The sequence below is a fragment of the Oncorhynchus keta genome, chromosome 5, assembly GCF_023373465.1.
Source record: "Oncorhynchus keta strain PuntledgeMale-10-30-2019 chromosome 5, Oket_V2, whole genome shotgun sequence".
NCBI classification, from domain to species: Eukaryota; Metazoa; Chordata; class Actinopteri; order Salmoniformes; family Salmonidae; genus Oncorhynchus; species Oncorhynchus keta.
Window position 1 is genome coordinate 2,514,574 of NC_068425.1, and position 27,368 is coordinate 2,541,941.

Genomic DNA, 27,368 nt, shown 5'->3' on the forward strand with positions numbered 1-27,368 from the left:
TGTAGGAGAAAATGCATGACTATATGGGTGATTTTCCAGTATCTAGACTATTCTCCCAGAAATAGTGAGCAGAATCAACATAGGGTTAAATCAGAATAAAAGCTGAGGCCAGGTGAATGAACAGAGCTGGATCAACATGGAGTTAATCACTAGACATGTAAAAACAGAACGTAAGCAGAAAATGTGCTGTTATAGGCCTGAGGGAAGTTATTGCCTGGTCCTGTGACTGGCTTTATGGTAAGTAGTTGTATTGTATATGTATGTCTGTGCCACATCTCCTAGCTTGCGAGATTGTGGCCTCGTTAACACACAAGCAGGAAAAACATGAGGAAATGCTTGAACCAATTTATCATCTGTAGTTTTGATTTCTGGGTTGTCAACTACCTCTAACACAGGAGTGACGTTACCACCAGCGATATCGTTCCCTAAGTAGCAATGTGACTCCTTTTACTGGCAGTGTAGACTCTACACCAACACAGAAACGTCCTTATACAAAGACTGACACTAAGTGGACCCAGTGAAATGGTACAGATACGGTTTTTGTCTCTATCCCCTGTAATATGACATGCGAGTCACAATACGTTTCAGAAGACCAGGGTAAAGCATCAGTAACGATTACTGACTGCGCCGCCCCGGTGTCTCGTAAGATTTGTATGGGCTTTTGATCCGCTTGTTCTCTCCAATTTAGGAAACACAACCGGCAGAGATAAACAGAGCATAGATAGGATCCGGTTTCCCAAATGCTGAATCAATAACTCGGTCCAAAGGACGAGCCAAAGACTGGACTAAACCCACGCTTTTTAATTTTGGGGATGGTGACTGTTTCGGTTAATTTTTCAAAACCGGGCAGTCTGCAAACACGTGGCCCCTTTGGTGACAGTAAAAACATTCACGGATATCGTGCAAAAGGCTTAGTTAGAGTCGTTGGATGAAAAGCGACCCGAACGAGGCACTGATGACGTAACTGATCACGTCTTGTGTGTTACAGCGTTCTCATCTGCCAACACTGCTGTCTGGGCCAATGTCGCCACTTTCTGTTCATTTAAATGAACTACAATTCTATCAGGGAGGCTGGTTTTAAAATCCTCCATCAGCATCAGCTCCCGAATATCAGCTGTAATGAGAATAGTTATTGCTGGTACTAAAAGGTTTTGTTTATAAATGTACATTTTAACAGGGATGATGTGTGCTAAATTGAGAAGTTTGACTTTGAGTTAAAGTAAGCACTAAGGACTGTTATTCTGAATTTGGGTTAGAGAATTTACAAAATATTTTAGTTATGATTTGGATATAGCAGAAGTGTTGCTTTTGAATGGTGAAGGTTGGGGGCACTGTTTAAATTGATTTGGCCTGGGGAAGCTCTGGAAACCTTATCTCGAAGTATCCTTCGACAGGGAGTTTGTTAGAACATACTGGATGATAGCTTGGGTTAACATAAAGGTTGTTTTTTGTTTGTTTTGTTTTATTATTTCATTAGAATTGTAAGGTTAAATTGTATTGACCAGAGATGGCTGGATGATATATAATTAATTGCATATAAGGTCTATAGTCTGTGTTTTGCGATAACACCCAAGGATGGAGATGAAGGAGACGGCATGGAGACCAGCATAACATGGGGAAAGAACGTAACGGATGGACGTTTTCTCCCCCCAGTTTAAGTTACATTAAGAGTAGTGGGAAGTTATTAAACATGTATTTATTTGTACATTTATTTCTCTCTTTTCTTGTTAAGTCAATATGTTTTTAGGTTTTGTGGAAAGTAGGTACTGATGTATATTGACTCAATTGATTTGAGAATGTTCTAGTATGTTTATAACTGTGGAAGTACATTAGGAGTAGTGACTAGTGTGTTATGGATTAGATGGAACGTGACTGCATTGGAGATCTGGGGGGGGGGGCTCATATATTAAGGTTGTGGTGGTAGAGGGGTGTTATTTCCAGAGACTATATATATATTGTTACAGGAGACCGCTCATAGGAGGGAGGACAGCTGGCTGTGTAAAATATAAGGAAAATTATAAGTAAATTGAACATTACACATACCTAGATTATGCTGCGAGTAAAAGAGATGGTGGTGGTATTTTAGACATGGTAAATGTTTAAGAGACTTGTGACTTAAGAGTTTTGTTTGTTTGGATATTGTTAAGGGATTTTTTTTATCAATGACTAATTATGTATACATTTCAATCAGGACTGACGAATCAGAATACTATTATGTTACTGTATAGATGTATGAATTTTCTTTTAATTCTAATACTGAATATAATGTGTGTAATTATAATCAAGAATTAGAACAATGACTGTCTGTTCCTTGGTAGAAACGAATGAACTTTTATCGTCAGACTGGCTAGAATGCTTATCTACACAGGGAGGCTTTGGCCTGGTCATAAATGATCTATACTGTGGGGGTCAATGTAGGAAGGCTTGAGAACTATACTGCCATTGTACCGGAGTGGAGGAGGGACGGGACAGTTTGAAACCTAATGACGTCATTTTCAGTTTATAACCGGTTGTAAATTGTATCATGTTCAGTACTCTCGAGAATAAACGCTAGTGCTTGATTTTGAGACTGGTCTCCGCCCGTTTTATGCAAACAAGTTTCTTACAAATCCTTAGAAATGGGCTGAGTGTATTAATTTAATTCGGTATTAAACATATAGGAATTTAATTCCTCTAACAGATATTCTTCCAACTCATTGATATTGTTCCCAATTTCTAACAGCCGGCGAACACTTGACAGATTACAGGCAGTAGTTATTCTAACGGCAGTTGCTGTAGGGATCGTAATTAAATAAGGCTATAGTTATGTGTAAATGTAGCTGGAGACAACATAGTTGTTCCATGGAATTGCTTGGCTTGGTTACTTTTTGTAATAAAGTCTATTTGAATTCACAAGCTCCGGTATCTGAGAAATATTTGATTCAATATTCCCACACTATTTACCCCACATTTGCTAAACATTCGTATATTGTAACTTCCGACACTGCACATGTTTGCATTACTAGCAGATGTAAACATGTTAAGACTAAATTGGGAACCGATCTCTTATCTGATTAACTGTATGTTAATGAAGCTAAAGGTCTTATGTTAACTTACACAGCGACTCAACTTTTGTAAAGGTTGTTCAGGAAATCTAAACCTGATGCTAAACCTTAATTTACTTCAAATATGCTTTCGCCAATCCCCAACAAAGCTTGTGGAGATATTCTCTTCCTCTTCTGTGTGTTGTTCTTATTCTTATTCTGTATCTCGCAACCAATGTTAATATTCTCTTCCTCATCCTAGATTTGAAAAATGTGCCACCGAATGTCAAAATAAATGCTTCTTTAAACAAAAGGTGAAATGAGATGTTAATCAGCATCAAACTGCCAGTAGCAAATTACATTTTGGGGTGGCCAATCAGATGTCAGCGGTGTCCAATGCAACCCTGGACACCCCTCTAGCTCCGCCCCTGGTATATCTGTCTCAAATTCCCTTTGAGGTGCAGTACTTTTGACCAGAGGCCTAGAGTGGTAGTGCACTATAAAGGAAGTAGGATGCAATTTGGGACACAGATGATGTTGACATTTAAGCATCAAAGTGAGTGGTAGCTTCTTCCCCCTGCAGTGTCAACCCAAGTGAGATGGTGGTAAATTCAGAATTAACCCAGGAATGTTTGAGTGGTGTAAGATCTTGTGTATCAACTCACAACCAAAAGTTGTATGGTTTGATGCCTGAACCTCCACTCAAATCCAAAACATTTGGTTTTTTAAATACTTTAATTTTAAAAACAAAACATTAAGATTCCAAAACAACTCAAAAGACAGCAACAAATGTAAAGAGCTCTTCAAGAACAAATAAAATCAAGTTTACCAAACTTTGGAGGGAGTGGGGATTATGGGGAGTGTGAGTGTTTATGGGATACTCAGGTCTGTCAAAACAGTCAAGAAACATGGTCAAAGTAACAACCTTGTAACACTGTATAAAAGGAGGGTTTGGGAGGGAGTTGGGCAGGGAGGGGGGTCGTAGAGGAAAGTAGGAGAGGAGGTATGGAGAGGAGGAGCAGGATGGAGGACTAGTCCCAGCTTGGAGTGGCGTTGGTCTAGTAGGGCCTGTCTCTGCGGTCCTGTCTGTGTTCACCCCTACAACAGAAAAACATTTGTCACATTGTTAAAGGGGTTTAAAAAAAATAACCAAGGGACCCCACCCCAGTTTAGGTAAAAATCAAAGATGGGGCTGGAGAAATGTAATCACTCAAATTCACAGACAACGCTCTGGCTACAAGGACTGACCTATAATATCAACATTCTATTTTTAACCATGTTTTGTGGCTATACCGTGCTAGTTTACAATTACATTGTTTTTATTTCTTTATGTAACCTTTATTTAAGCAGGAGAAGTCCCATTGAGACTAAGGTCTCTTTTGCATTACAAAGCAGCAAGCAATACAAATGACACAATAAGGAGTTAATTACATCAATCAAGGTGGGAAACAAACACAAAAACTATAAAACAAAACATACATTCTTCTTGGAAGAGGTAATTTACCAAAGACACCAGAGCAGGGTTGTCAAACTCATTCCATGGAGGGCCTAGAGTCTGCAGGTTTTTGGTTTTTCCTTTCAATTAAGACCAAGGCAACCAGTTAAGGGGAGTTCTTTACTAATTAGTTACCTTTATTCATCAATCAAGTACAAGAGAGGAGCGAAAACCTATAGACACTCCGCCCTCCGTGGAAAGAGTTTGACACGTGTGTCCAATTGTAGGGTATTCTGAAATGTGGCGTGTGAGATGCGTAAAAACAATGCAGTAAAACAAAAAATTGTAAAACAAGCTTATATTTTGGGTTCTAATGGGGTACGACAGTTTAAATAAGGTCACGAGGAATTTATATAGTTAAGCTATATTCTTCAAGAATCAATGGTATACATCATTCATTTTAAAAAGTAAAGAAAACAGATGCATGTGCACTTATGTGTGTGGACCAGGGTGTTTGTATGCAAACCACTTTGTGGCTGAGCCGTTGTTGCTCCTAGACGTTTCCACTTCACAAAAACAGCACTTACAGTTGACCGGGGCAGCTCTAACGACGCAAAAAATTTGACAAACTGGCTTGATGGAAAGGTGGCATCATATGACGGTGCAACATCGAAAGTGACTGAGCTCTTCTGTTAGGCCATTCTACTGCCAATGTTTGTCTATGGAGATTGCATGGACGTGTGCTCGATTTTATACGCCTGTCAGCAACGGGTGTGGCAGAAATAGCCGAATCCACTAATTTGAAGGTGTTTCCACATACTTTTGTATATATAGTGTACATGAATAAGTCATTGTCTATGTACAATGTTGGGACACATGCACCTTCTTACCTTCCATCCATCTTGCCAGGTCCGAATCCACCCCTGTCACCTCCGCGTCCGCCTCGGAACCCACCTCTGTCACCCCCTCGGCCCCGGAATCCCCCACGGTCAAAACCCCCACGACCCCCTCGGTCTCCAAAACCTCCTGACAAATAGAAATACAGAGAGAGTTAGAGACAAAAAAAGGTGGGGAAATGTCATTAAAACAAGTAAACACAGAGCTACGACGGGCATCCAGTTTAATTATGCCCTTGGCCACTAGGCTAGCTAACATGGCCTAGTATAAAAGGCAGTCTACACATCATCCATTAGTAAATAAGCAAATAATTCTCTGTACACCAGGCTTCCTTTAGCCATTAAACTGCTCCCTAAAGACTAAAACCTTTGGCTAAAGTCTGAAAGCCAGTGCAGAACGTTGGTTTCAGCCTTACCGCCTCCATCCATAGGAGACACGCCACCTCCGGTCCCCTCTGGTTTGGAGGACTTGCACTGGTTACACTCGTTCCTCCAAGAAAAGTTCAGGTTCCCACACACCCTGAAAGGAAAGAGACAGAGAATCTCAGACACACACCATCATAACTAGCAGCTCACCCCCATCCCCAATATATACACACACCTCATCCCCGACTTATGGGTTGTAGTAAACACCTCCAGTCCACCCACCCGCACCCCTTAGCACAGACTTACAGGTCAGAACACTTCTAGTCCACCCACACCTCAGCCCTGACTTACAGGTCGGAACACTTCTAGTCCACACACACCTCAGCCCTGACTTACAGGTCGGAACACTTCTAGTCCACACACACCTCAGCCCTGACTTACAGGTCGGAACACTTCTAGTCCACACACACCTCAGCCCTGACTTACAGGTCGGAACACTTCTAGTCCACACACACCTCAGCCCTGACTTATGGGTTGGAACACTTCCAGTCCACCCACCCGCACCCCTTAGCACAGACTTACAGGTCGGGAACACTTCCAGTCCACCCACCCGCACCCCTTAGCACAGACTTACAGGTCAGAACACTTCTAGTCCACACACACCTCAGCCCTGACTTACAGGTCGGGAACACTTCTAGTCCACACACACCTCAGCCCTGACTTACAGGTCGGAACACTTCTAGTCCACACACACCTCAGCCCTGACTTACAGGTCGGAACACTTCTAGTCCACACACACCTCAGCCCTGACTTACAGGTCAGAACACTTCCAGTCCACACACACCTGAGCCCTGACTTACAGGTCGGAACACTTCTAGTCCACACACACCTCAGCCCTGACTTACAGGTCAGAACACTTCTAGTCCACACATCACCTCAGCCCTGACTTACAGGTCGGAACACTTCTAGTCCACACACACCTCACCCTGCACAGGGTTGGAACACTTCTAGTCCACACATCCCCTCAGCCCTGACTTACAGGTCAGAACACTTCTAGTCCACACACACCTCAGCCCTGACTTACAGGTCGGGAACACTTCTAGTCCACACACCCCTCAGCCCTGACTTACAGGTCGGAACACTTCTAGTCCACACACACCTCAGCCCTGACTTATGGGTTGGAACACTTCCAGTCCACCCATCCCCTTAGCACCGACTTACAGGTCGGAACACTTCTAGTCCACACACACCTCAACCCTGACTTATGGGTTGGAACACTTCCAGTCCACCCATCCCCTTAGCACCGACTTACAGGTCGGAACACTTCTAGTCCACACACACCTCAGCCCTGACTTACGGGTTGGAACACTTCCAGTCTCCAGCTCTCTGCTGTCCTCCATTGCCACGGCCACCGTTGTCGCCTGAGAGACCACCACCACCACCACCACCACCACCACCTCCTCCTCCTCCTCCTCCTCCTCCTCCTCCTCCTCCTCTACCACCTCCGAACCCGCCACGACCCATCGGCCCTACAGAGAGAGGGTTAGAATATACAGGAGAGGTACAATCATACTTAGCTCTCGAGAACCCGAGGGGGGCATACCCAGCCCTCGATTTGTCAACTGAAGGTCCGGACCACAGCTTGGTCAACGAACTAGAATCCGAAGGCTCGGTTTTAACATTTAGAATCCTTAATCCTCACTAGTGATATGGTTTTGGAAACCTTTGAAAATAAACTTTCATATAAGCAAGAAATAATCACAAGATACACTTACTGTGTACAGTTAAGCAAAGTTGGACCCGGCTGTTTTCACACACATTTACATTTACATTTAAGTCATTTAGCAGACGCTCTTATCCAGAGCGACTTACAAACCACCTCAGCTACGACACATCCTCTTACCTTGCGCTCACATTTCCATTGGACCATTCCATATTTCATAGCTGGTACAACTTTCCTAAACTGAATACAGTAAGTGTATCTTTTGAATTTGAAAAAATATTTCTCTTATATGAAAGTTAAGTTCCAAATGTTTCCAAAATTGCATTTAGACAGAATATTTGAGGAACGTCTGAGCATTTCCATCACGAGGCTAAAGGGGACATCCAATGGTCTTGAATAATGGCTAAATCATACTGTGCTCTCATTCATGCCCTCCTTCCCATGGGCTATACAAAATTATACAGACACTTGATACAAAATTATACAGATACTTGGCCCCTTTTCATTAGTTACAGTTCCCTTTCAATTCAATAATTTTAGTAAATTAACTGAAATTCAAATTAAATAATTAAAAACCCTCAATTCATATCCTACGTGGACTAATATGAAGTGGAATTGACTAACCCAGTTGAGCCGACCCTATAATGACCAACTCACCACCAAACTCTGCCTCACCTCCTCGTTCTCCTCTCATGCCGCCAGCCCCACCCCGGCCTACTCCGAAGTCCGCCCTGCGGGTCGCAAAGGACACCTTGATGGGGTTCCCTTTGAAGTCCTTCCCTGCAGCGGAGAAAACAATAGGATTTACAAAACACAAATATGAAGGGCAACAAGTGAAAATCACTGACTGTACCCATTTTCTTCAATAAACAGACCTATAAGAAAAACAAAATGCTCAGAGACTACACTTAAAGGTACAGAAAATGATTAAAATGGAGAAATGCAGTGACCCACCATGCTATTTTTTTCACTTATCTATTTCATGTTGTAAGTTTCAGTAAAATATTTTATTCCCCACACCCCCAAAACAATGTAAAGAGCAGTTTCTCCACAGGTAATCCCCTCACCATCAAACCAGTCGATGGCAGCTTTGGCAGAAGGGGGGTCGTCAAAGGACACGGTGGCCTCGCCCTTCAGCTTCCCTGTCTCTCGGTCTGTATACAGGTTGATCATGGGCAGACCAGTCTTCTTATTGATCTGACAGATGGAGAAAAGGGGAGGTAGGGATGGAGAGTGTGACAGAGAGAAAGTGGGAGAGGGGGAGCGAGATTGAGATAGGGGGATTGAGGGAGAGAACGAGTAGAAAACGAGAGATGGATTGAAAAAAAAAAACGATACATTAAGATACAGAAGGAAAATGCATTAGATGGCATTGCATAGGTAAACACAATGGCCTACCACTCAAAACATAACATGTTAGTAATCTACAGCAAAGCCTCAGGAAAAGATGCCACCCATGCACCAAAGTCAGGGCAGTGATGGGTGTGTCAGGTATAATTCAATGGAGGGAGGTGTTAATAACGGAGTTCAATCAATCAATAAATAAATAAATAAATAAAGGTAGGCAGGACGGTACCTTGATGATGCCGATCTGCTTGAAGAAGTCAGCCACAGAATCAACGGTGTAGCCATCTCCCATGCCTTGCACGAAGATGGTGTTGTTGTCAGAGTTATCCTGGTCTTCCACTGTAGGGAGGTGGTCAGGCAAGCATAGGGTTCATACACAGTGACAGTTACATTCATTCATTATGTAAGGTGGTTCTGATCTATATCCCAGAAAAGACAAATACTTAACATAACTAATATACACAATTTACAAAAAGGTAGGAGCAGATCAGAAAAGCAAGATGCATACTGCTGCTGACCTAGATATTCCAGAACAGTATAGTGACACACTAATTAACTTAACATGATGGCAAGAAATATAATCAGTTCTAATTGTTGCACTATCAACTGTCAGAGGTCAGTACTTACTGGAACTGGGCCCAACAGGTCCCTGGTCTCTCGGTCCTTCAGGAAGAAAAAGGACATATTTATGTTTGTTTTTGTAAGTGGACACTTACAAATGTACCACACATACTACTATTCTACAGTCCCACAACTTCTGCACATTCACAAGTATGCATTCTTTTGATTCTCTCATCCCTACAAAACCACTCACACAAAACACACCTACTGGTATACCGTTCTACATGCCTTTTGTGTAGTGTGCAGTGTATACCTGACATGGACCATTACAGTGTATGCTTGCCATAGACCAGACTCCAGATTTGAGACACTATTGAAGTGAAATAATGACCCACGACGCCCATAATGTACGTCGTACAACCTTCCTATCACTTCATCAGAAGAGAACAATTGGACAGTTTTTTTCTCTCACCTTTATCAAATAAACCTTTCGTTCCACTTTTAAATCACCCGTTTTTATTGATAATACATCCATTCCACATGTACCAACCAGCATTACTAGGAATGAATGCATTTAACACAAGGGGCCGAAGAGATCTTTGAACCCAGTGGACGATATGAACAAGGAACCGCCACGGATTGTTTTGCCTGGGGACGTTCACATTCCTTCAGTATGTCACCATTTGTCTCAAGTTTCCATGTTATTTCTAAGTTTGCACATAAAACCAGACCCACCCTTTGATCTGACAAGACTGAACAGAAATATAAAACACAACATGCTACAATTTCAAAGATTTTACTGAGTTACAGTTCATAAGGAAATCAGTCGGTTTAAATTCATTAATTCGGCCCTAATCTATGGATTTCACATGACAAATGCGACTCCTGTCTCGATATTGAGGTTTTTTTTTTATTACCCCTTTTTCTCCCCAATTTTGTGGTAACAAATGAATAGTTACAGTCCTGTCCCATCACTGCAACTCCCGTACGGACTCAGGAGAGGTGAAGGTCGAGAGCTGTGCGTCCTCCGAAACACAACCCAGCCGCACTGCTTCTTGACACAACGCCCGCTTCATTTCTGCCCTGGTCAACTGTAAGTGCTGTTGTTGTGACGTGGAAACCTCTAGGAGCAACATCTCAGCCGCGGAGTGGTAGGCCACACAAGCTCACAGAACGGGACCATTGAGTGCTGAAGCGCATTAAAAAAAAGTATGTCGTCGGTTGCAATTGCCTCTGGAAGCAACGTCAGCACAAAAACTGTTAGTCGGAAACCCATTTCATTAAGATCCCATGGCAAAGCAGCCACACACAAGCCTAAGATCACCATGCGCAATGCCAAGTGTCGGCTGGAATGGTGTAAAACTCGCCACTATTGGACTCTGGAGCAGTGAAAGTGTTCTCTGGAGTGAGGAATCCCGCTTTAACATCTGACAGTCCGACAGACAGATCTGGGGGATGCCAGGAGAATGCTACAGGCCCCAATGCAGAGCGCCAACTGTAAAGATTGGTGAAGGAAATCTTAAATGCTACAGCATATGACATTTTAGACCAACTTTGTGGCAAGTGTTTGGGGAAGGCCCTTTCCTGTTTCAGCATGACAATGCCCCTGTGCACAATCGAGGTCCATACAGAAATGGTTTGTTGAGATTGGTGTGGAAGAACTTGACTGGCCTGCACAGAACCCTGACCTCAACCCCATCGAACAATTTTGGAATGAATAGGAACGCCAACTGCGAGCCAGGCCTAAAATCTCCCAACATCAGTGCCCTAACTCACTACTGCTTGTGATTGAATGGAAGAAATTTCATGCAGCAATGTTCAAACATCTAGTGGAAAGCCTTCCCAGAAGAATGGAGGCTGTTTAACAGTAAAGGGGGGATCAATTCCATATTAATGCCCATCGTTTTCGAATGAGATGTTCGATGAGCAGGTGTCCATACTTTGTCCCGTAGTGTACATTTATATATATATATATATTTAAAAAATATATTTTAAAAAAATAGTAGGGGTGTGGATCAGAAAACCAGTTAGTATCTGGTGTGACCATTTGCCTCATGCAGCACGACACATCCCCTTCGCATAGAGTTGATCAGGCTGTTGACTGTGGGCTGTGGAATGTTGTCTCACTCCTCTTCACTGGCAATGCAAATCTGCTGTATATTGGTGGGAACACGCTGTGGTACACATAGATCCAGAGCATCCCAAACATGCTCAATGGGTGACATGTATGCACGCCATGGAATTACTGGGTCCCTTACAGCTTTCAGGAATTGTGTACAGATCCTAGGGACAAAGGGCTGTGCATTATCATGCTGAAACATGAGGTGATGGCAGCGGATGAATGGCACAACAATGGGTTTCAAGATCTCGTCACAATATCTCTGGGCATTCAAATTGTCATCGATAAAATGCAATTGTGTTTTTTGTCCATAGTTTATGCCTGCCCATACCATAACCCCACCATGGGGCACTCAACGTTTAAATCATCAAATGACACCATACACGCTGTCTGGAATCTGCCCGGTACAGTTGAAACCAGGATTAATCCGTGAAGAGCACACGTCTCCAGTATGCCAGTGGCCATTGAAGGTGAGCATTTGCCCACTGAAGTCAGTGAGGATGACGAGCATACAGATGAGCTTCCCTGAGAAGGTGTCTGATCTCAGACCATCTCACAGGTGAAGAAGCCAGGTGTGGAGGTCCTGGTCTGGCGTGGTTACACGTGGTCTGCGGTTGTGAGGCCGGGTTGGATGTACTCTCACAACAGTTTTGCTGGACATTCCTGCAATCAGCATGCCAATTGCATGCTCCCTCAACTTGAGACAGCTATGGCATTGTGGCCTTTTACTGGCCCCAGCACAAGGTGCACCTGTGTTGATGATCATGGTGTTTAATCAGCTTTTTGATATGCCACACCGGTCAGGTGGATGGATTATCTTGGCAAAGGTCACAAATAGCGACACAAAATGAGAGAAATAAGCTCTTTGTGCTTATGGAAAATGTAGGGGATATTTTATTTAAGCTCATGAAAACACAGGACCAACACTTTACATGTTGCGTTTATATTTTTGTTCAGTATACTTTACGCAGAGGTCCAACTCTTTTACCATGCGGTTGTGTTGCTGCTATCGTTTTACCCACACCGTGGCCACTTTCAAAAGCTGTACTCTTCCTTTGTGGCCAAGATAACCCACTTTGCTCGCTGTACAACAGAGACCAAGATATGACTTGTCTGTTGATTTCACTGTGTGTGATATTGTTCTGTTTTCATCTCGTGTGGCGAGAACCTTGACAATAAGGCGAGTGTGGACTGTGATAAATATATCTATTTTTGGTGGGGCGGGCCAAGAATGCATCATGCTTTAGTGCCGTTTCAAATATTCTGCTTAACTACATCAACACAAACAACGGAGGACATTCAACAGGAAACAAGGCCTCACGAAGAGTTTAACATTACTATTTGATAGTGTATGGATCCCACCTCTGACATATCACAAGCATCATGACAATACTATGACTGCATGGCAGTCATTATTTCCTTCCAGTCGTGCGGCAACACTTAATTTACCAGTTTGAGAAAATTGACTTTCCCCTGGAGCACTGTTTGCCACAAACAGGTCTCTGGTACAAGAACAATTTGTACGCTGAGCAAACACTTATTTTCTTTAGTGGACCACAGTGACAAGATGAGCGGGGTCATTAGTGCACCCTTGCAACACCACAAGAATCCTTTAGTGTTTTGTCCACTACCTTTCACTACCTACCTGGGAGCAACCCGTTTTTCCCTCATACATATTTCCCATTCTGTTCCCTTCCCTCTGATCAATGCCGTTACGGAACCAGAGTAAGGGTTAAGTATTTTCTTTTGATACAGGAGATGCATTAAATCTGTCTATGCTTGACCTTTGAGTTCCATAGTCAAAGGAGGAATGACTAACATGCAAACCACACTGGCTATATTCTGTGCATGAGCAGTGCAAAATAAATGTACACATACATGTTATTCAATTAATTCGCATGTGAACGAGTGTCTGCGTAGCCAAGCGCTAAAATAGAACTCTATTCAAGACGCTTCACGTGGTGCAAGTTTCTCCCTTATTGGATATTAGGAAGATACAAACCCACGTGGATGCTTGGAAGACAAACGAGAACAGATTATAGATAAACTAAGTAGGTTTCCATTGTTGTCTGTGGATTAACTGTCGGAGTAGAGAAACACAGACTTTTGTATGGCTCTGGGTCAAAACTCGACAAAAGTACCAGCTAAAGAGAGGACCATATGCATGTCAAATAAAATAACCCAATGTCCATGAATGCATGTTTTCGACTTGCCCCAAAACTAATATAGATGGTTCACAGTTGGTTTTGATATTTTAACCTGCATGTTATGATCGTGTCTGATGTGGATGGATATATTCAACATGTGAGCACGATGGCACCAGTGTAGTCAGCATGTAAGTCCAAGATGGTAACTAAAAAAAAAAAAACATCAGCACCATCATCAATACCACCATTGAAGACTTTACCATCATCAGTACTTCCACTCGTGGTTTTTTTAAGTGGACTGTCTAGGCAGTACACTTCAACAGTATTTAGAAATCAGAAGGTGCAGAGAGCCAAATTCCTCACACCAACAAAACAACAGTGAGCATAGCATTACAGAAGGGAGAAACATAACCAAACACCCTACGTCAGTTGCTTTCCTTAGAGTTCACCCTGCAATTTGATGTCATCACACATATTGTAGAATATTGTGAGGATACTTAAAAAAGAAATATTTAGCAACACTTTTGACACCGTTGTGGAGGCTGTAACAGCCCTGACCATTTATCTGAACACAACACTTTTGTCAATATCTTCTCAAGCAAGAAGAAATACCTTATTTTACCTTTTTTTCAACAGCCATTGTTCAGATTCAATCACCCAGGTAGGCAAATTAAAACTGACACTTAGAAAGACCTTCCGCCTCAACTCAAATAATCTTAGAGCCCAGTGACTTAAATTCAGAAGATTAAAGCAAGGTAACTTCAAATCAACAGGGATGGAAGTTACTGTACAGCTCCCTCTGCTGCTAAGGATTTTGGAGTGCAGTGTAAACTACCCTACGCAGTACCAAACACGACAGTGACATTTCAGATATGGAACATACACACTGATTTTTCATACCTGTTGAGGTGACAACATGCAGTACATCCATCATGTGCTACATAGCATATTGAGGTGTTATAGATGTTTTACATAAGACAAAAACAAGACAACTAAGATATAATACAAATAGCAGATTTTTATCCAAGGTGACTTACTCTGGAGCTACATTAAAGCATGGCGTCAGCGTCATTTTGCCCAAGTACGTAAGGTTCTACATATACGCACTCACAGAGAGCAATACAGTCAATGAAAATCAGCTCACTTGGATGCAAAATCGAAATTTGAAAGGAATCATCAAGTGTGCGTAAGTTCAAGCACCCACAGTCATGACAAATATAACAATCAGCCCTAAATAACAAAAGATTAGCTGAGTCATCGCTGAAAAGGGGTACGCCGAGGTTGCATATAGGAAAGGATATATATATATATATCTTTTTTTTAAAAGAATCATTTCTAACTAATTCCTTTGTAGCCCATTTAATAATTTGAATTTACGACAACTGAAAAAGCATCAAGTAAACGAAGAAAGACAACCACAGAGTTTCTAAACCCAGAGGCGCAAGGTCACAAGAATTCCGGGGTACGCTTGCAAATCAGACCAAGCAGACCAACCTGGGGTGTGGCTGCTTCCATTTATTACGCCGAGATCGATTATCCCGCTATCTTGCTTGCCGCCCCAATGTAGCTCCAGCCTTACAGTCACGCGTGCTTAGGTCTATTGGATGGGTGCGAGTCCAGCGGTAATCAAACCACCCAATCCTAGTGTCAACTGAGCAAAACAGGACCAATAGATCTGTTGAAAGCAACCCATCTAATGAATAATAAAGACCTTAAATCCTAAGTACGCTTTGGTTTTCTATCCTGACCCTTTTTCACCTCAATATGCTATGCGTTCTTTCCATTCTACCCAGAAGTCCTGAATATTAGATTTGTTTCTAAGATAAAATCATGACCAATCTTTCCTTGTTAGCTAGCTTTGTGTAATACTTCCCATATTGGTTGTTTTTCCGACATCAATTTCCTCTTCCCACGTTCAAAAACCATCACATAATAAATAGTTCTAATGTCCAGGGCCAGTTTCCTTTTTGGGCCCAATAATCTAAATCTTGTATATCTTGTTTTTCCCCCTCCCTTTAAGCTTGACTCTTTAAACCCACCAAATCTCTTATTTAAAAGAGTTTTGTCACTTACCACCAAACTTATTGAATCCTCCACGATCGCCCATTCTGATGAGGAGAGAAAGGCGAGACGCATTGAAGGCTGGTGTGGACGGAGCCAAATCTCTCTAAGGGGGCAGGGTTTCCACCCCCTTTTTTTTTACCCCATCCCCTTAACTCTCTTTTCACTTCTCTCTTACTTTGTTCACCCCCTATCTCTTCTTTGGAACCACCCTAGGATTTGTCCCTGCTCCTCTACAACTGAGGAGTCGGAGGTCAGTTTTGAAGACCTTTGCATCTTGTTTGCAAGTGGGTTTTAATCCGAAGATCAAAATTGTCCACAGTCACTTCTCCTTGCTTTGTACAAGAGATCATTTAACACTCCTTTTGCATTGATCTCTGAAACCAACTCAGACCAAATGTTCTTGTTTCCTGGAACTGCTGTGTCGTGTTGTACACTGTTTTATAACACTGCAAGAACAGCTGCGGAATCCAAGTAAACATAAATTAAGCACCTACAAAAAGGAGTTTCATGAAACCTTCCTTGATATTTTCTATATAGGTGACCGTCTTGAGACTTTGACATTGTCTTAAGAGCACACTTCCTAGGTAGGTCTTTGACATCCGTTCTAACTGATCAGTCAGTGCGTCAGGCTACTTGCAACTCTTATTCTTTAACCCCTGCCTATAAGTCCTCTCAGTGAATTTCTCCTGCCTGTCCTTCCTTCTTTCTACCATTCCCCCTTTCCTCAAGAGAAAAAAATAAAATGAAAAACAGAAGCCCACCATGGAGAGGTGAGAGCCTAGGAGGAGATTCAGAGATTTATTAAAGCATCATATCACACAGTAAAGGGTGGGTGGGAAAGTGGCGTTATAAAAAGGTGAAGAGGAGGGTGGAGTGAGAGGATGGCAAGGTCATGTGGTGTGTTTGTGTGTGGACAGTGTCAGTGTGCACAAAGGTCTGCCGGTGAGACCCTTCAGATAGTTCACTAAGATAAATAAATCGTCACATGGCTGCCAATGTAAGCAGAAGGTAACTCTTGATGAAATGTGATTAATGACTACATCTCTTGCTTATTGCTACCATTTCAGCAACATAGCATGTTTAAAGTTAAGATGGATGACGTTTAGCAGTGTTCCGCTTTTAAAGAACCACACAACTGTTACAAGGAGTCAGTTGCACAGCTAGGTAGTTAATGCTAGTAGGATTCGTCTTACTTCATCACAGTGGCTTTGGTGATGCTGTATTTGCACACAAGCAACCACAAACACAAATGTGCACTTTACACAGCATTTCCCTGTAGCCATGGATTGCGTTTGCTTGGTTTGAGCATGGGCAGTTTTGTCAGTGTGAACGTGCACCACGCTAGTATGACACTCAGTTCAGGTTCCATAGATAACAGGCAGCGAGGAGAACATGGGGACTGAAGTAAAGTATTTAATAACCAAATAATTGGGAGAACCTAAGACCGATGTCTTTATCACATTCAAAAACTCCTTCCTTTGTAAACAACCCCTATAACAAGCCTGAACACTGTTACTTTGTCATGTCTCTTGGGTCACTTGCACATACAACTCCAAACTATTCAACCCCTACTGAGTTTGAGTTTTCCCATTATCATAGTTGCACTAGCACACCAGTGCATCCATTTTTCATTGATCAAATTGACAAGCGCTTCCTACAGTTCACGTGGACAATTACATCTTTCCTTGTCCCCCTTGGATTTCCAGGTAACCGACAATGTCACCAAGACAATCATTTCACCACTGAGTTGTTTCTGTACAAATCAGACCGGTGATAGTAATTATTTAAAGAAAAACTCCAAATGGAGACTTGCTTGTGCGACTCGAGCACGCTGTGTGAGTGAAACAACAGCCTACCTGTTGGTTGATCATTGCAGCCTACTCCTCCTCCTCATTTGGCCAACTTAATTCTAATTTTAATTCCATTCTGCATTGATTAGAAATCTCTTGACATCACTTGCTACACATGGAGCCTCTGACTGTGGGAGCGCTTTGATTGGCCGACAGTTAACAAGCTACACGTGTGAAACGTGTTTAGGCTGACAGTCTTTTGTTCTCTCTCTTTTTAATTTTTTTTTTTTTTTTTTTTTAATGGGGCGCACTTGTAAAAAACTGTTAACTTGTTTTTTTATATAAATGTGGAATGTAAGGGTATATCCTTATAGGCTATGTAGCAATATCACAGAAATAATAATACACACTCTAGGGCTGAACCCAATTAGTCGTTAGGCTGTTGTTCGACAGAGATCGTTTTAGTCGAGCAGTAACACACACGTGAGCCCATTTCAGTGAACTAATCCATTGGAGGACTAGACTAAAAGCCAACTTATTATTGTTCCGAAAATGCGGTCGGAGGCTCCATATGGAGAGTGTGACGCAATTGCGGAGCCTCCAGAGGAATGCAGAAGCCAAATCGGGCTCCTCACCGCATCGCCATGCGCCTGCCAAATTTTGTAACAATGCGGAGGGCTCTGTAGAACTCCGCATTGACGTGATTGGTTGACGGTAGGTGGAGGCGGTACATCCTGTATAAAACACAAACTCACTTTCTTGACAACAGCTCTGCACTGCTCCACGAAACACAAGAAGTATGAATGCCCTGACTCCTGCTGAGGCAGTATCACCGTAAATGCTGCATGGCCAATGCAGACATCAGATTGACCATGTGCACAGATGTACTTCTCTCTCCAGAATGTGCTCTCTTCCTGCCAGTTTGTTAACATTCATTGTTTCATAACTTCATTGTGTTAATTGTTTGCATTTGATTGTTAGTGTATATCAATTCCCCATTACATATATCAGTAGTACATTTAATGTTAATTCCTATCATTTCTGTTAATGCATTCAATATTAGGCTATTATTCCAGAACGGACACATTGTTTGCAGTGTGCACAACCTATGCTACACTTGTGAGAAACAAGTTTTGGTTCATTTCATTACATTCACAAGTCAATTTAGTCATTGGCTTTGTTTGGAGAGCTCCTGTCAATGATGAGTTAAGACGTGCATGCATAGAAGTAGTCCTGTCCTATAGGCTACCTGGCCTGCGAGTAAATGTAGGCATATAAATGTGCCCATTTGGGGATGTGATAGTATTTCTGATTGGCTTAACACACCACCACTAATGACCTGTGGAGCTTCTCAAAGTAATGTTTTCTTCACCTCAAACAGCAACAAAGTCTGTTTTTACATCCATTGAAAATGACAATAATTCCTCAAAGAATTTGAAAAATATTTCCAGCTCTCTCCCTTTTTGATAACCACTGGGAAAAAGTCATGCTCTGAACCAGTGGAAATGTCATAAACCTCTACCTGATTACTTCTTATCAGTGCTTGACTTGGACTGAAATAGGTTCCGGTACTCATTTTGGGTGCTGGTACTGTTTATATTTAGGTGCAGGAGCTCCACAATAGTTTTAAGCTAATATTTTATAAGAGGAACAGGAGCTCATACAGTAGAAAATTTGAGGTGCCCACACTCAGCTCCGGTAGAGTTCCTGCCCAAGTCAACCACTGCTTCTTATCCCTTGCGCAAATAGCCGACAGCTGTCTCTGTCCCGAGCTCACTGGTGAGGGAAACTGAGCCCCCAGAATATTTTATACAAGGTTGCAAATTCGCAAGGGCAGGCTTCAGGCCTGACCCAAGTTAATAGTTGATACAATGTTTCAAGTTCATTGCAGACAGGCCATGTGTAGACAATGTGATTTATAGGATTGTTTTTTTATACATTTATTTTTTTTAAATCAGTATATTTTCTACCTGCAGGCTGCAATGTTATTATTTGTTGGCTTTATGTAGGCTATTTTTATATAGTTGACAATAGAAGAAGTAACTTTTTAGGTTTGTATCATTTAATTTAGATTTGTATAGAATTTTGATTAACCATATGACAATGATTTTGAGACACAAAGACGTTATTATAAATTAAATTAAACCGTTTCATGAAAATGTGCATATGAAAGCCCTAACTGGCACGCATATCGGTAGAAATGGTCAGAAATTGTCATCCCCCATGAGAAAGATTGCAGACTCCTCATGTAGCCTATTATACAGGCAACTTCAGGAGCGTAATGGCAGAATCTGAAAGCCAGCAGGAGAAGGTTGGTTCAGGTTAAGTTTCTCTCTTCTGGTTATCTAGATCTTTTGCGCCCTCGAGGCATTTGTCTTATTTCATCAAACCATAAGCTCAATGCGTTTAGTTGAGTTCATTAAATCATATAAAGGTGTGACTATTTATGGCAAAAAACTGGTTGGTCGAAAGGACAGATGACTTTCGATCGACCAAGATTTGTTTTTAGTTGGGGACAGCCCTAATACTCTCCCAAGTAATGGAATACTAATGTCTCTTCAGATATTCAAATAACCATGCCCTTCCCTATCTTGTAATAGCCCAAATACAGACACTTTGGATTGAGTATCAACTACACTACACATGTGTTTACCTGACTGATGTGTAGATGTATCCAAACGTCGATACAAGAGTTGAGTGCGTGTGTGTGTGTGTGTGTCCTTTTGTTATGTGGTGAGTCCAGATAAATGTTATGGGGGACTGATGCAAGAAGTCTAAGTTGAATACTGAGGTGGGTGTGTGAGAGTGTCTGAAGGAGCGGAGCTATTGAGTCCTTACCCCATGCCGCCAGTGCCTCTTTGTCCACCACCTCGGTCAAATCCTCGGTCACCATCCCCGCGACCCCTAAAGCCGCCTCCCCTTTCTCCACGGCCTCGCCCTCCACTATCTCCGTAGCCTCCGTCCGAGCCACCATACCCTCCTCCACCCCCTCCTCCCATTGGTGGAGAGTTACCTCTGTATCCTGTGGAGTAGTAGATGGAGGAAATTGAGGTTGAGATTCCAGGTGGGTGCTCAAAAATAGAAGGGCGGGTGCATTTGAATGAACGTCAACTGGACCTCTAATATCAGAGGGGGATCCTTACCTCCACCCCCCTGACTGTACTTGGTCTGCTGGCCGTAGCTCTGGGGTGGGGGTGAGCTGTAGCTGGGGGCCTGGCTGTAGGGAGCCCCCCCGGGCTGCTGCTGACCCCCACTGCCCCCATAAGCCCCACTCTGTCCAATGCCACTACCCCCATAGCCACTTCCGCTCTGGCTCCCATAGCTGCCCCCGCCCCCACTCTGCGACTGCTGCTGCCCGAAGCTAGAGGGCTGGGAGTTGTTGCCATAGCTACTGTGGAAAAGGGAGAAAAAGGGAACAATGTTATTTTAAGCCCAGCTGCTTTCCCATTTAGGAACACTAAGGATATTCATATGCATCAAAATGTCAATGTTTATCAACAAATTTTGTATGCTCATCCCACAATGCAGGACTCACAAACACAGCCTTCCATAGTCTCTCACCTGGTAGAAGACTGTGCAGCAGCAGACTGTCCTTGTCCATATCCAGAGTAAGGCGACTGCTGGTTGTAGCCGCTCTGTGGTGGCTGACTACTACTACTGTTGTTGTTGTAGCCCCCAGAGCTGTAGGGCTGACCGCCCTGGGATGGAGGCTGAGAACCATATCCTCCTGAAGGAAGGTCACAGCAAGGGGGAGAGAGGGGACGTGAGGTGGATGTGCATCTGCAATGTGCATCTTTTAATGAAGATTTATTGTGGTGCAGTTGGTGACGTACCTGACTGCGACTGGCCGTAGTTAGACCCGTAGCCTCCCTGGCCGCAGGAGGCGGAGTTGCCCTCAGAGCTCTGGTTGTAGCCGCCACTGCTGCCGTAGCCCTGCTGGGTGGACGACTGACCGTAGCCAATCAGGCTGGCCTGGCCACCACCATAGGACCCATATCTGAAAGTAGCAATCACAGATATTAAATGGAGTGGCGACATGCACATAAAATCTCATCTCAATATAAGAAATGGGTCACTTCAAAATTGGTGTGACATGTAGTTTCAGTGAGAAACAACCTATATAGGACTTCACGTACATTCAGAAAACACCTTTCCATTGATGTAGTGTTCGTAAATTGATTAAGCTTGCAGAAAATAATGTAGGCTGGGCTTAGCTAGAGTCATGCATTTAACTTTAGTTGGCTCTGGGTTTAGCAATCCAGGATAAATGTAACTACCACTAATGAGAGGATACCAAACACATATTTTGACTCACCCCTGGGCTGCAGTCGGAGGGTAATCTGAGGAACAAGAAAAGGGATGTGATCAGTAGAGGTAGCCTAATAGTAGGGTGTCCACCCGCTCTGCCTAGTGGGTGAAAACACGCTTTGGTGATGAAATTTCCCTCAAATGTTATTAAAAAAAAACACATTTTTCCAAGACATATGATTCTTCATGTTCTGAACCGTTCAGTGGGGGTCTCTAACAGATCATTAACATTATATGAAAACATTTAGATTTGGTAACCTAATGTATAATTGACAGAGTAGGGCTGCTTCTCTCGCAGTAACTTGAGGATTTTACAGGTTGTGGTGGTCGTCTGCAAAGTTGCTTCTGCTGGTCATAAAAAGCTAAATAAGCAACGACACGAACTGAATTAAATATAAAAGGCTTTGAAAATAAAAGGCTTGCCGTACACGCAGCGATCAATTGACATTTCAGAGATATGCATGTTTTTGTAAGAAATCTTAAAAACCGCATTACAAAAATATGAAAATACTACGTTATGTCTCAAAATAGATATCCATCTAACCTCTATATTGTTTTATGTTCTCTGGATTCGGATATGTGAATTCTCATGTAAAAGAGTTTCTTCCAAGAGTGATGCAGTGTAATCACTGTACAGCTTTTGGGTGTGTGGAAAGTGTCTGCAGGAGGGTAAAAACCGAGATGTCCATGTTGTGGAGGAGATAATCTAATGTGTTGTAGAAGTGAAGAGAATGTGAAGTGTTGCAATTGTAGTGGGAAGCATGAAGCGACATCTTTGGATTGCCCGACGAGGGTAAAGGAGGATGAGGTGGATAGAGTCCGGGCTAATCACAGCATCTCATATGCAGCCAGGGTTTTTTCTGGATCAAAATGGGGCTTAGCTGGTGGGTGTGACAGGGGCATGGCCATGGGTGTGGCCAATGATGCTGTCACAGACCAGAAATTTTAGAGGCCTTCCTGTTGGCCACAGTGAAAATGTTACTGTTTTAATAGCTTAAAAGGGTGAATAAAAATGTTGAAGTTTTAAAATCCAATTTCCTGCAATTCTACAAATCTTGCCATGGAGCTTAAAGAAAAAGTGCAGTTTTAAAGCGAGTTTCCTGCAATGCGAAACATTTTGCCATGGCTACTACACCGAGTGACTTAAACATATCAAAATCAATGGGTGCCCCATGCCATGACAAAAATTCTGAATTAATTATGAATTTTTGATTCTCCCTTAAAAGTCTAGCTTTTATTTTGATGATTGTGAGTTCTCAAAAAAAAGTTTTTAAAAAAAATCGATTTTTCAAAGGTCATCCAACTCAGAATCTCAGGCCTCTTTCTAGAGCTCCAACTCTGACCTGAAGATCACTGATGTCATGATTTTACCTTTTATTTTTCAGAGTTCCCAGTGGTTTTGAACGCAGCATTTTTTCCAAGCTATTATGACACATCTGGCAGTTCCTTCTCTGCATGTTCCTATGAGCTAGCCGGCAAAATAAATAGCGGGGATAAGCCTTACCGGTAAAACGTGAGCCTATCACAATTAATACAACATGTCACAAAAAACTATAGGCTATTAGAACATTATTTAACATTAATGCATGTCAGCCGCATGAAATGTTTACGAAATAAATTGGGAGGTATACTCTCCCCAAATTGCGCTGAGGTTCAATGAGAACACTTACATTTGGTCAAGGCGGAGATGAGTGGCAGATGAGTGAGCAGCAGAGATATGCATGTGCGCGCGCACGGAGAGGAGTGGCTGAGACACACGTGGCCGAGAAACGCATAGATGAGTGGCTGAGTGAGACCGAAGCGTGTGCAGACAACAGTGGATGGATCAATTCAGGCTACAAGTGTAGGCCTAATGACAATCGCAGAATGTCATTACAATACACGTAGGGGTCTCTTTCCATTTATCAAATTGCAGGTAAATTGAATGAAATTTGAAAAAGAAAAGGAGAGCTGCACACTAGGAGCTTCAGATGCAATAATTGAATAACCAACGTTGACAGACAAGCCATCTTCATCAGGGTATAATGACAAACACTACAGGTCACTAGTTTATATAGTATCAAAGGATACACACAAGTGTCTGCAATCATGTAAATGTTTGTAGGTCTATGTAGCCAAATCTTTATCTATGATTGTATGCTATCCATTTGTTTTTTATATGTTCCATTCCTGTCTGGCCATGATTAGACACGTGTGTGTCCTTTGACACTATGTAAACTAGTGACCCATTGTGTTTGTCACTATACCCTGATGAAGACAGCTTGTCTGTCGAAACGCTGGTTATTAGGTTATTACATTATTGCATCTGAGCTTCTGGTGTTCTCTACTCCGCTAGCCAGCACCTCGCCTAAACATGTGTGCGTTTCTTTTTCCTCTAGGTTCAATTTAATTAAATTGCCAAAATGTTTATGTCTAAGTAACTTATTCCTGTCTACAATAATCATTAAAAATAGGCTACTACACCAGAAAGCATGATTTGGCCACCGAAGATCAATAAAAATGTTGTCTGATCCATGTAATTGGCCTACGAAAAGGGAAGACGCATACAATATGACGTCCATCTACCCTGGAAGAGGAAATGATTGTCCAAAAACAAACAAAAGCGGCACTGACCCAATGATAAAGACAGTGAATATGCACACTCATATGACCGATGTTCTCCGCTGGTGCCAATAAGATACTAGGCTACTGGTCACTCAATTAAGTTACATTTTATTAAACATGTGGATTGTTTTAAAATCGCATAGCCTACAGTTGGAAGGTTCCACAATTTGGGCAGCGTGCCAGGGAAATACCAATTAGGCCTAGATGATAGTTGAGTTGCGACTGTCAATGAAAAGCAGAGATCCAGGCATATCACAATATTTAAATAAACAATTGCGGAAAAACAGTTTGGAAAGCAAATGGCTATTGCCGTAAAGAGAGTACAATGAAAATAATCCAATCTAATTTCGTTAACAAAATTCTCAACTTAATTGAGCGACCAGTAGCCTAGTATCTTATTGGCACCAGCGGAGAACATCGGTCATATCCCCGGTGAGTGTGCATATTCACTGTCTTTATCATTGGGTCATTGCCGCTTTTGTTTGTTTTTGGACAATCATTTCCTCTTCCAGGGTAGATGGACGTCATATTGTATGCGCCTCCCTTTTCGTATGCCAATTACATGGATCAGACAACATTTTTATCGATCTGTTTGTCAGTCAGCAGAGTAGTCTACTCTATCATTTTTATAGGATTAAAAAATATTATACTAATGTCCACATTCATATAAAGTGCAGTAGAATTGCATGAAATGTGTTTATAAAATGCCAACAAGAAATGTATCTGATAGGCCTATAGCCTAAGCCTGCACTGCATTTTACAGTCTTTTTTGCAATCAGTGATTGAGTTATATTTTTTCAGCTTAAATTATGACTATCCAATCTAATCATCATATTAGTAATAGTAGGCTGTTTTACATAAGTCTGCAAATGCGAGGATGAATGGAATGCTTTATTATAAGGGTGCATGTTTATGGTGAAAAATAGCTTTGCTATGACAAGTATTTACTAAGACTAGGCAACTAGGCATACAGACATTATATACAGTGCATTCGGAAAGTATTCTGACCCCTTCCCTTTTCCACATTTTGTTACGTTACAGGCTTATTCTAAAATTGATTTTTTAAATTTTATTAAGAATCCTCATTAATCTAAACACAATACCCAATAATGATAGTGAAAATTGGTTTTAGAAATGTTGGCAAATGTATTAAAAATAACAGAAATATCTTATTTACATAAGTATTCAGACCCTTTGCTATGAGACACAAAATTGAGCTCAGGTGCATCCTGTTTAGATTGATAATCATTGAGATGTTTCTACAACTTAATTGGAGTCCACCTGTGATCAATTAATTGATTGGACATGATTTTGGAAAGGCACACACCCGTCTATATAAAGTCCCACAGTTGACAGTGCATGTCAGAGCAAAAAACAAGCCATGAAGTCAAAGGAATTGTCCGTAGAGCCCAAGAAAGGTTTTTGTCGAGAGAGATCTGGGGAAGGGTACCCAAAAAAGTCTGTAGCATTGAAGGTCCAAGAACACAGTGGCTTCCATCATTATTTAAATGGAAGAAATTTGGAGCCACCAAGACCGTTCCTAGAGTTTGGCGCCTGCCAAAACTGAGCAATATGGGGAGATAGGCCTTGGAAAGGGAGGTAAGCGACTCTCCCCATCCAATCTGACCGAGCTCGAGAGTATCTGCAGAGAAGAGTGGAGAAACTCCCCAAATAGGTGTGCCAAGCTTGCTGCGTCATACCCAAGAAGACTCGAGGCTGTAATCGCTGCCAAATATGCTTCAACAAAGTACTGAGTAAAGGGTCTGAATACTTACGTAAATGTTAAGTGATTATAAAAAATATATACATTTCTACTAAAAAAAAGTTGTTGCTTTCATTATGGGGTATTGTGTGTAGATTGATGGGGGGGGAAACGATTTAATTCATTTTTTTAATAAGGCTGTAGCGTAACAAAATTTGGAAAATGTCAAGGGGTCTGAATACTTTCCGAATGCACTGTATGAAATGAATATGGCTTCTACTTGCAATTCGATGATTACACCTCTGAAAGAAAAATAAATGCGTGCGCGCACTTGGTGTCCCGTGCCGTGCCGATACGATATTACATTTACTTTCACCCCTGCCTAAAAGTAATCTTATTCCACGGACAATTTCGAATATGTTAAAACGACCAAGCTAATAAAATGACCTCTACAAAACTAGGTCAGTTGCTAGCACAAACCGGTCTCCTTGCTTGGTTCAGTTGGTTGTTGTAACGTTAGCAGCTAGCTAAACAAAATGGTGGTTGTCGAATCTAACTAGCTAACGTTAGCCGTCTTTGCTTTGGCTGGCTAACTTTTGTTTGACTAGTTCACTTGCCAACAGTTACAAACCTGGTAAATGTTTCATTTGTCTAGCTAAAATACAACATATGTATACTATATAACGTTAGTTAGCTTGCAAGCTAGCTCCTTTTCAGGCGTTAGCCAATGTTTTATTTTTAATGGCCACTTCAGTCTTGTCTAATGTATTCTTACCATTCGACGCCATCTCCTCGTTTAAAACCCTCAAACTAGTCAGATGTTGATTATTTCGCTAACGTTGGGCTATTCTTCAAGACCGCAGGTCACACTAGCTGCTAAAAGGCAGATAATTGTTCTCGCAGCCTCCAGTCATATGCCGCGTTCAAGGGCTATTCGGAAATGTCAGCCTTGCTAACTGGTTGTAGTTGGACACGTGCAGCGTTCCACCAGTTAAGTCGGAACAGTCCGAGTATTGCTGCATTCATATAGGACATGAATGCAGCAATATGCATGTCAGATGACGACACCAGACGTAATGCAAGCGTCATCAAGGGCCACATTTATCCATAGCCCAAGGTTTGTTTGATTTAATTCTCATCTATCAATGAAGCAAGAAAGTAAGATGTCCATCTGCTCAGAAGACCATGTGTCAAATACTTGAGTTGCCACAAAAGTAGACAGACATTTTAATAGAAGACTAATTATATTAAACACATTTTCTCCTTTATTAGAATGGTCCAGA

At 42.0% G+C, this 27,368-nt stretch overlaps 1 protein-coding gene and 2 long non-coding RNA genes across 5 annotated transcripts; 1 reads left to right on the forward strand and 2 right to left on the reverse strand.

The window, feature by feature from the left end:
* Positions 1-3,739: 3,739 nt before the first annotated feature.
* fus (FUS RNA binding protein) lies at positions 3,740-27,044 on the reverse strand. 3 transcript variants are annotated; one of them, XM_035770634.2, is made up of 15 exons: positions 26,861-27,044; positions 21,787-21,811; positions 21,305-21,468; positions 21,033-21,198; positions 20,615-20,859; positions 20,310-20,493; positions 15,691-15,725; positions 9,418-9,453; positions 9,020-9,129; positions 8,511-8,640; positions 8,101-8,223; positions 7,078-7,249; positions 5,771-5,874; positions 5,349-5,484; positions 3,740-4,121 (listed from the first exon to the last, which is right to left on the reverse strand). In XM_035770634.2, the coding sequence occupies exons 1-15, from the start codon at positions 26,871-26,873 to the stop codon at positions 4,082-4,084; spliced, it is 1,683 nt and encodes a 560-aa protein (XP_035626527.1). In that variant the 5' UTR covers positions 26,874-27,044; the 3' UTR covers positions 3,740-4,081. The 3 variants fall into 3 exon arrangements, with proteins under 3 accessions (XP_035626527.1, XP_035626528.1, XP_035626526.1); XM_035770635.2 differs by having other exon boundaries at positions 8,119-8,223; positions 20,615-20,862; positions 26,861-27,042; XM_035770633.2 differs by having other exon boundaries at positions 20,615-20,862; positions 26,861-27,042.
* LOC127929958 (uncharacterized) lies at positions 5,896-6,695 on the reverse strand. Its single transcript, XR_008136393.1, has 3 exons — positions 6,656-6,695; positions 6,430-6,519; positions 5,896-6,235 (listed from the first exon to the last, which is right to left on the reverse strand). It is a non-coding gene; the product is annotated as an uncharacterized LOC127929958 (long non-coding RNA).
* LOC127929956 (uncharacterized) lies at positions 6,418-7,071 on the forward strand. Its single transcript, XR_008136390.1, has 3 exons — positions 6,418-6,537; positions 6,583-6,627; positions 6,853-7,071. It is a non-coding gene; the product is annotated as an uncharacterized LOC127929956 (long non-coding RNA).
* Positions 27,045-27,368: the final 324 nt, after the last annotated feature.

Bases quoted from the DNA above. Each gene is read 5' to 3' on its own strand.
- fus (XM_035770633.2), bottom strand. The intron at 21,199-21,304 runs GTACGTCACCAA...ACCTTCCTTCAG, and splicing joins CTACGGCCAGTCGCAGTCAG to GAGGATATGGTTCTCAGCCT. The intron at 4,122-5,348 runs GTAAGAAGGTGC...TTTCTGTTGTAG, and splicing joins CCTGGCAAGATGGATGGAAG to GGGTGAACACAGACAGGACC.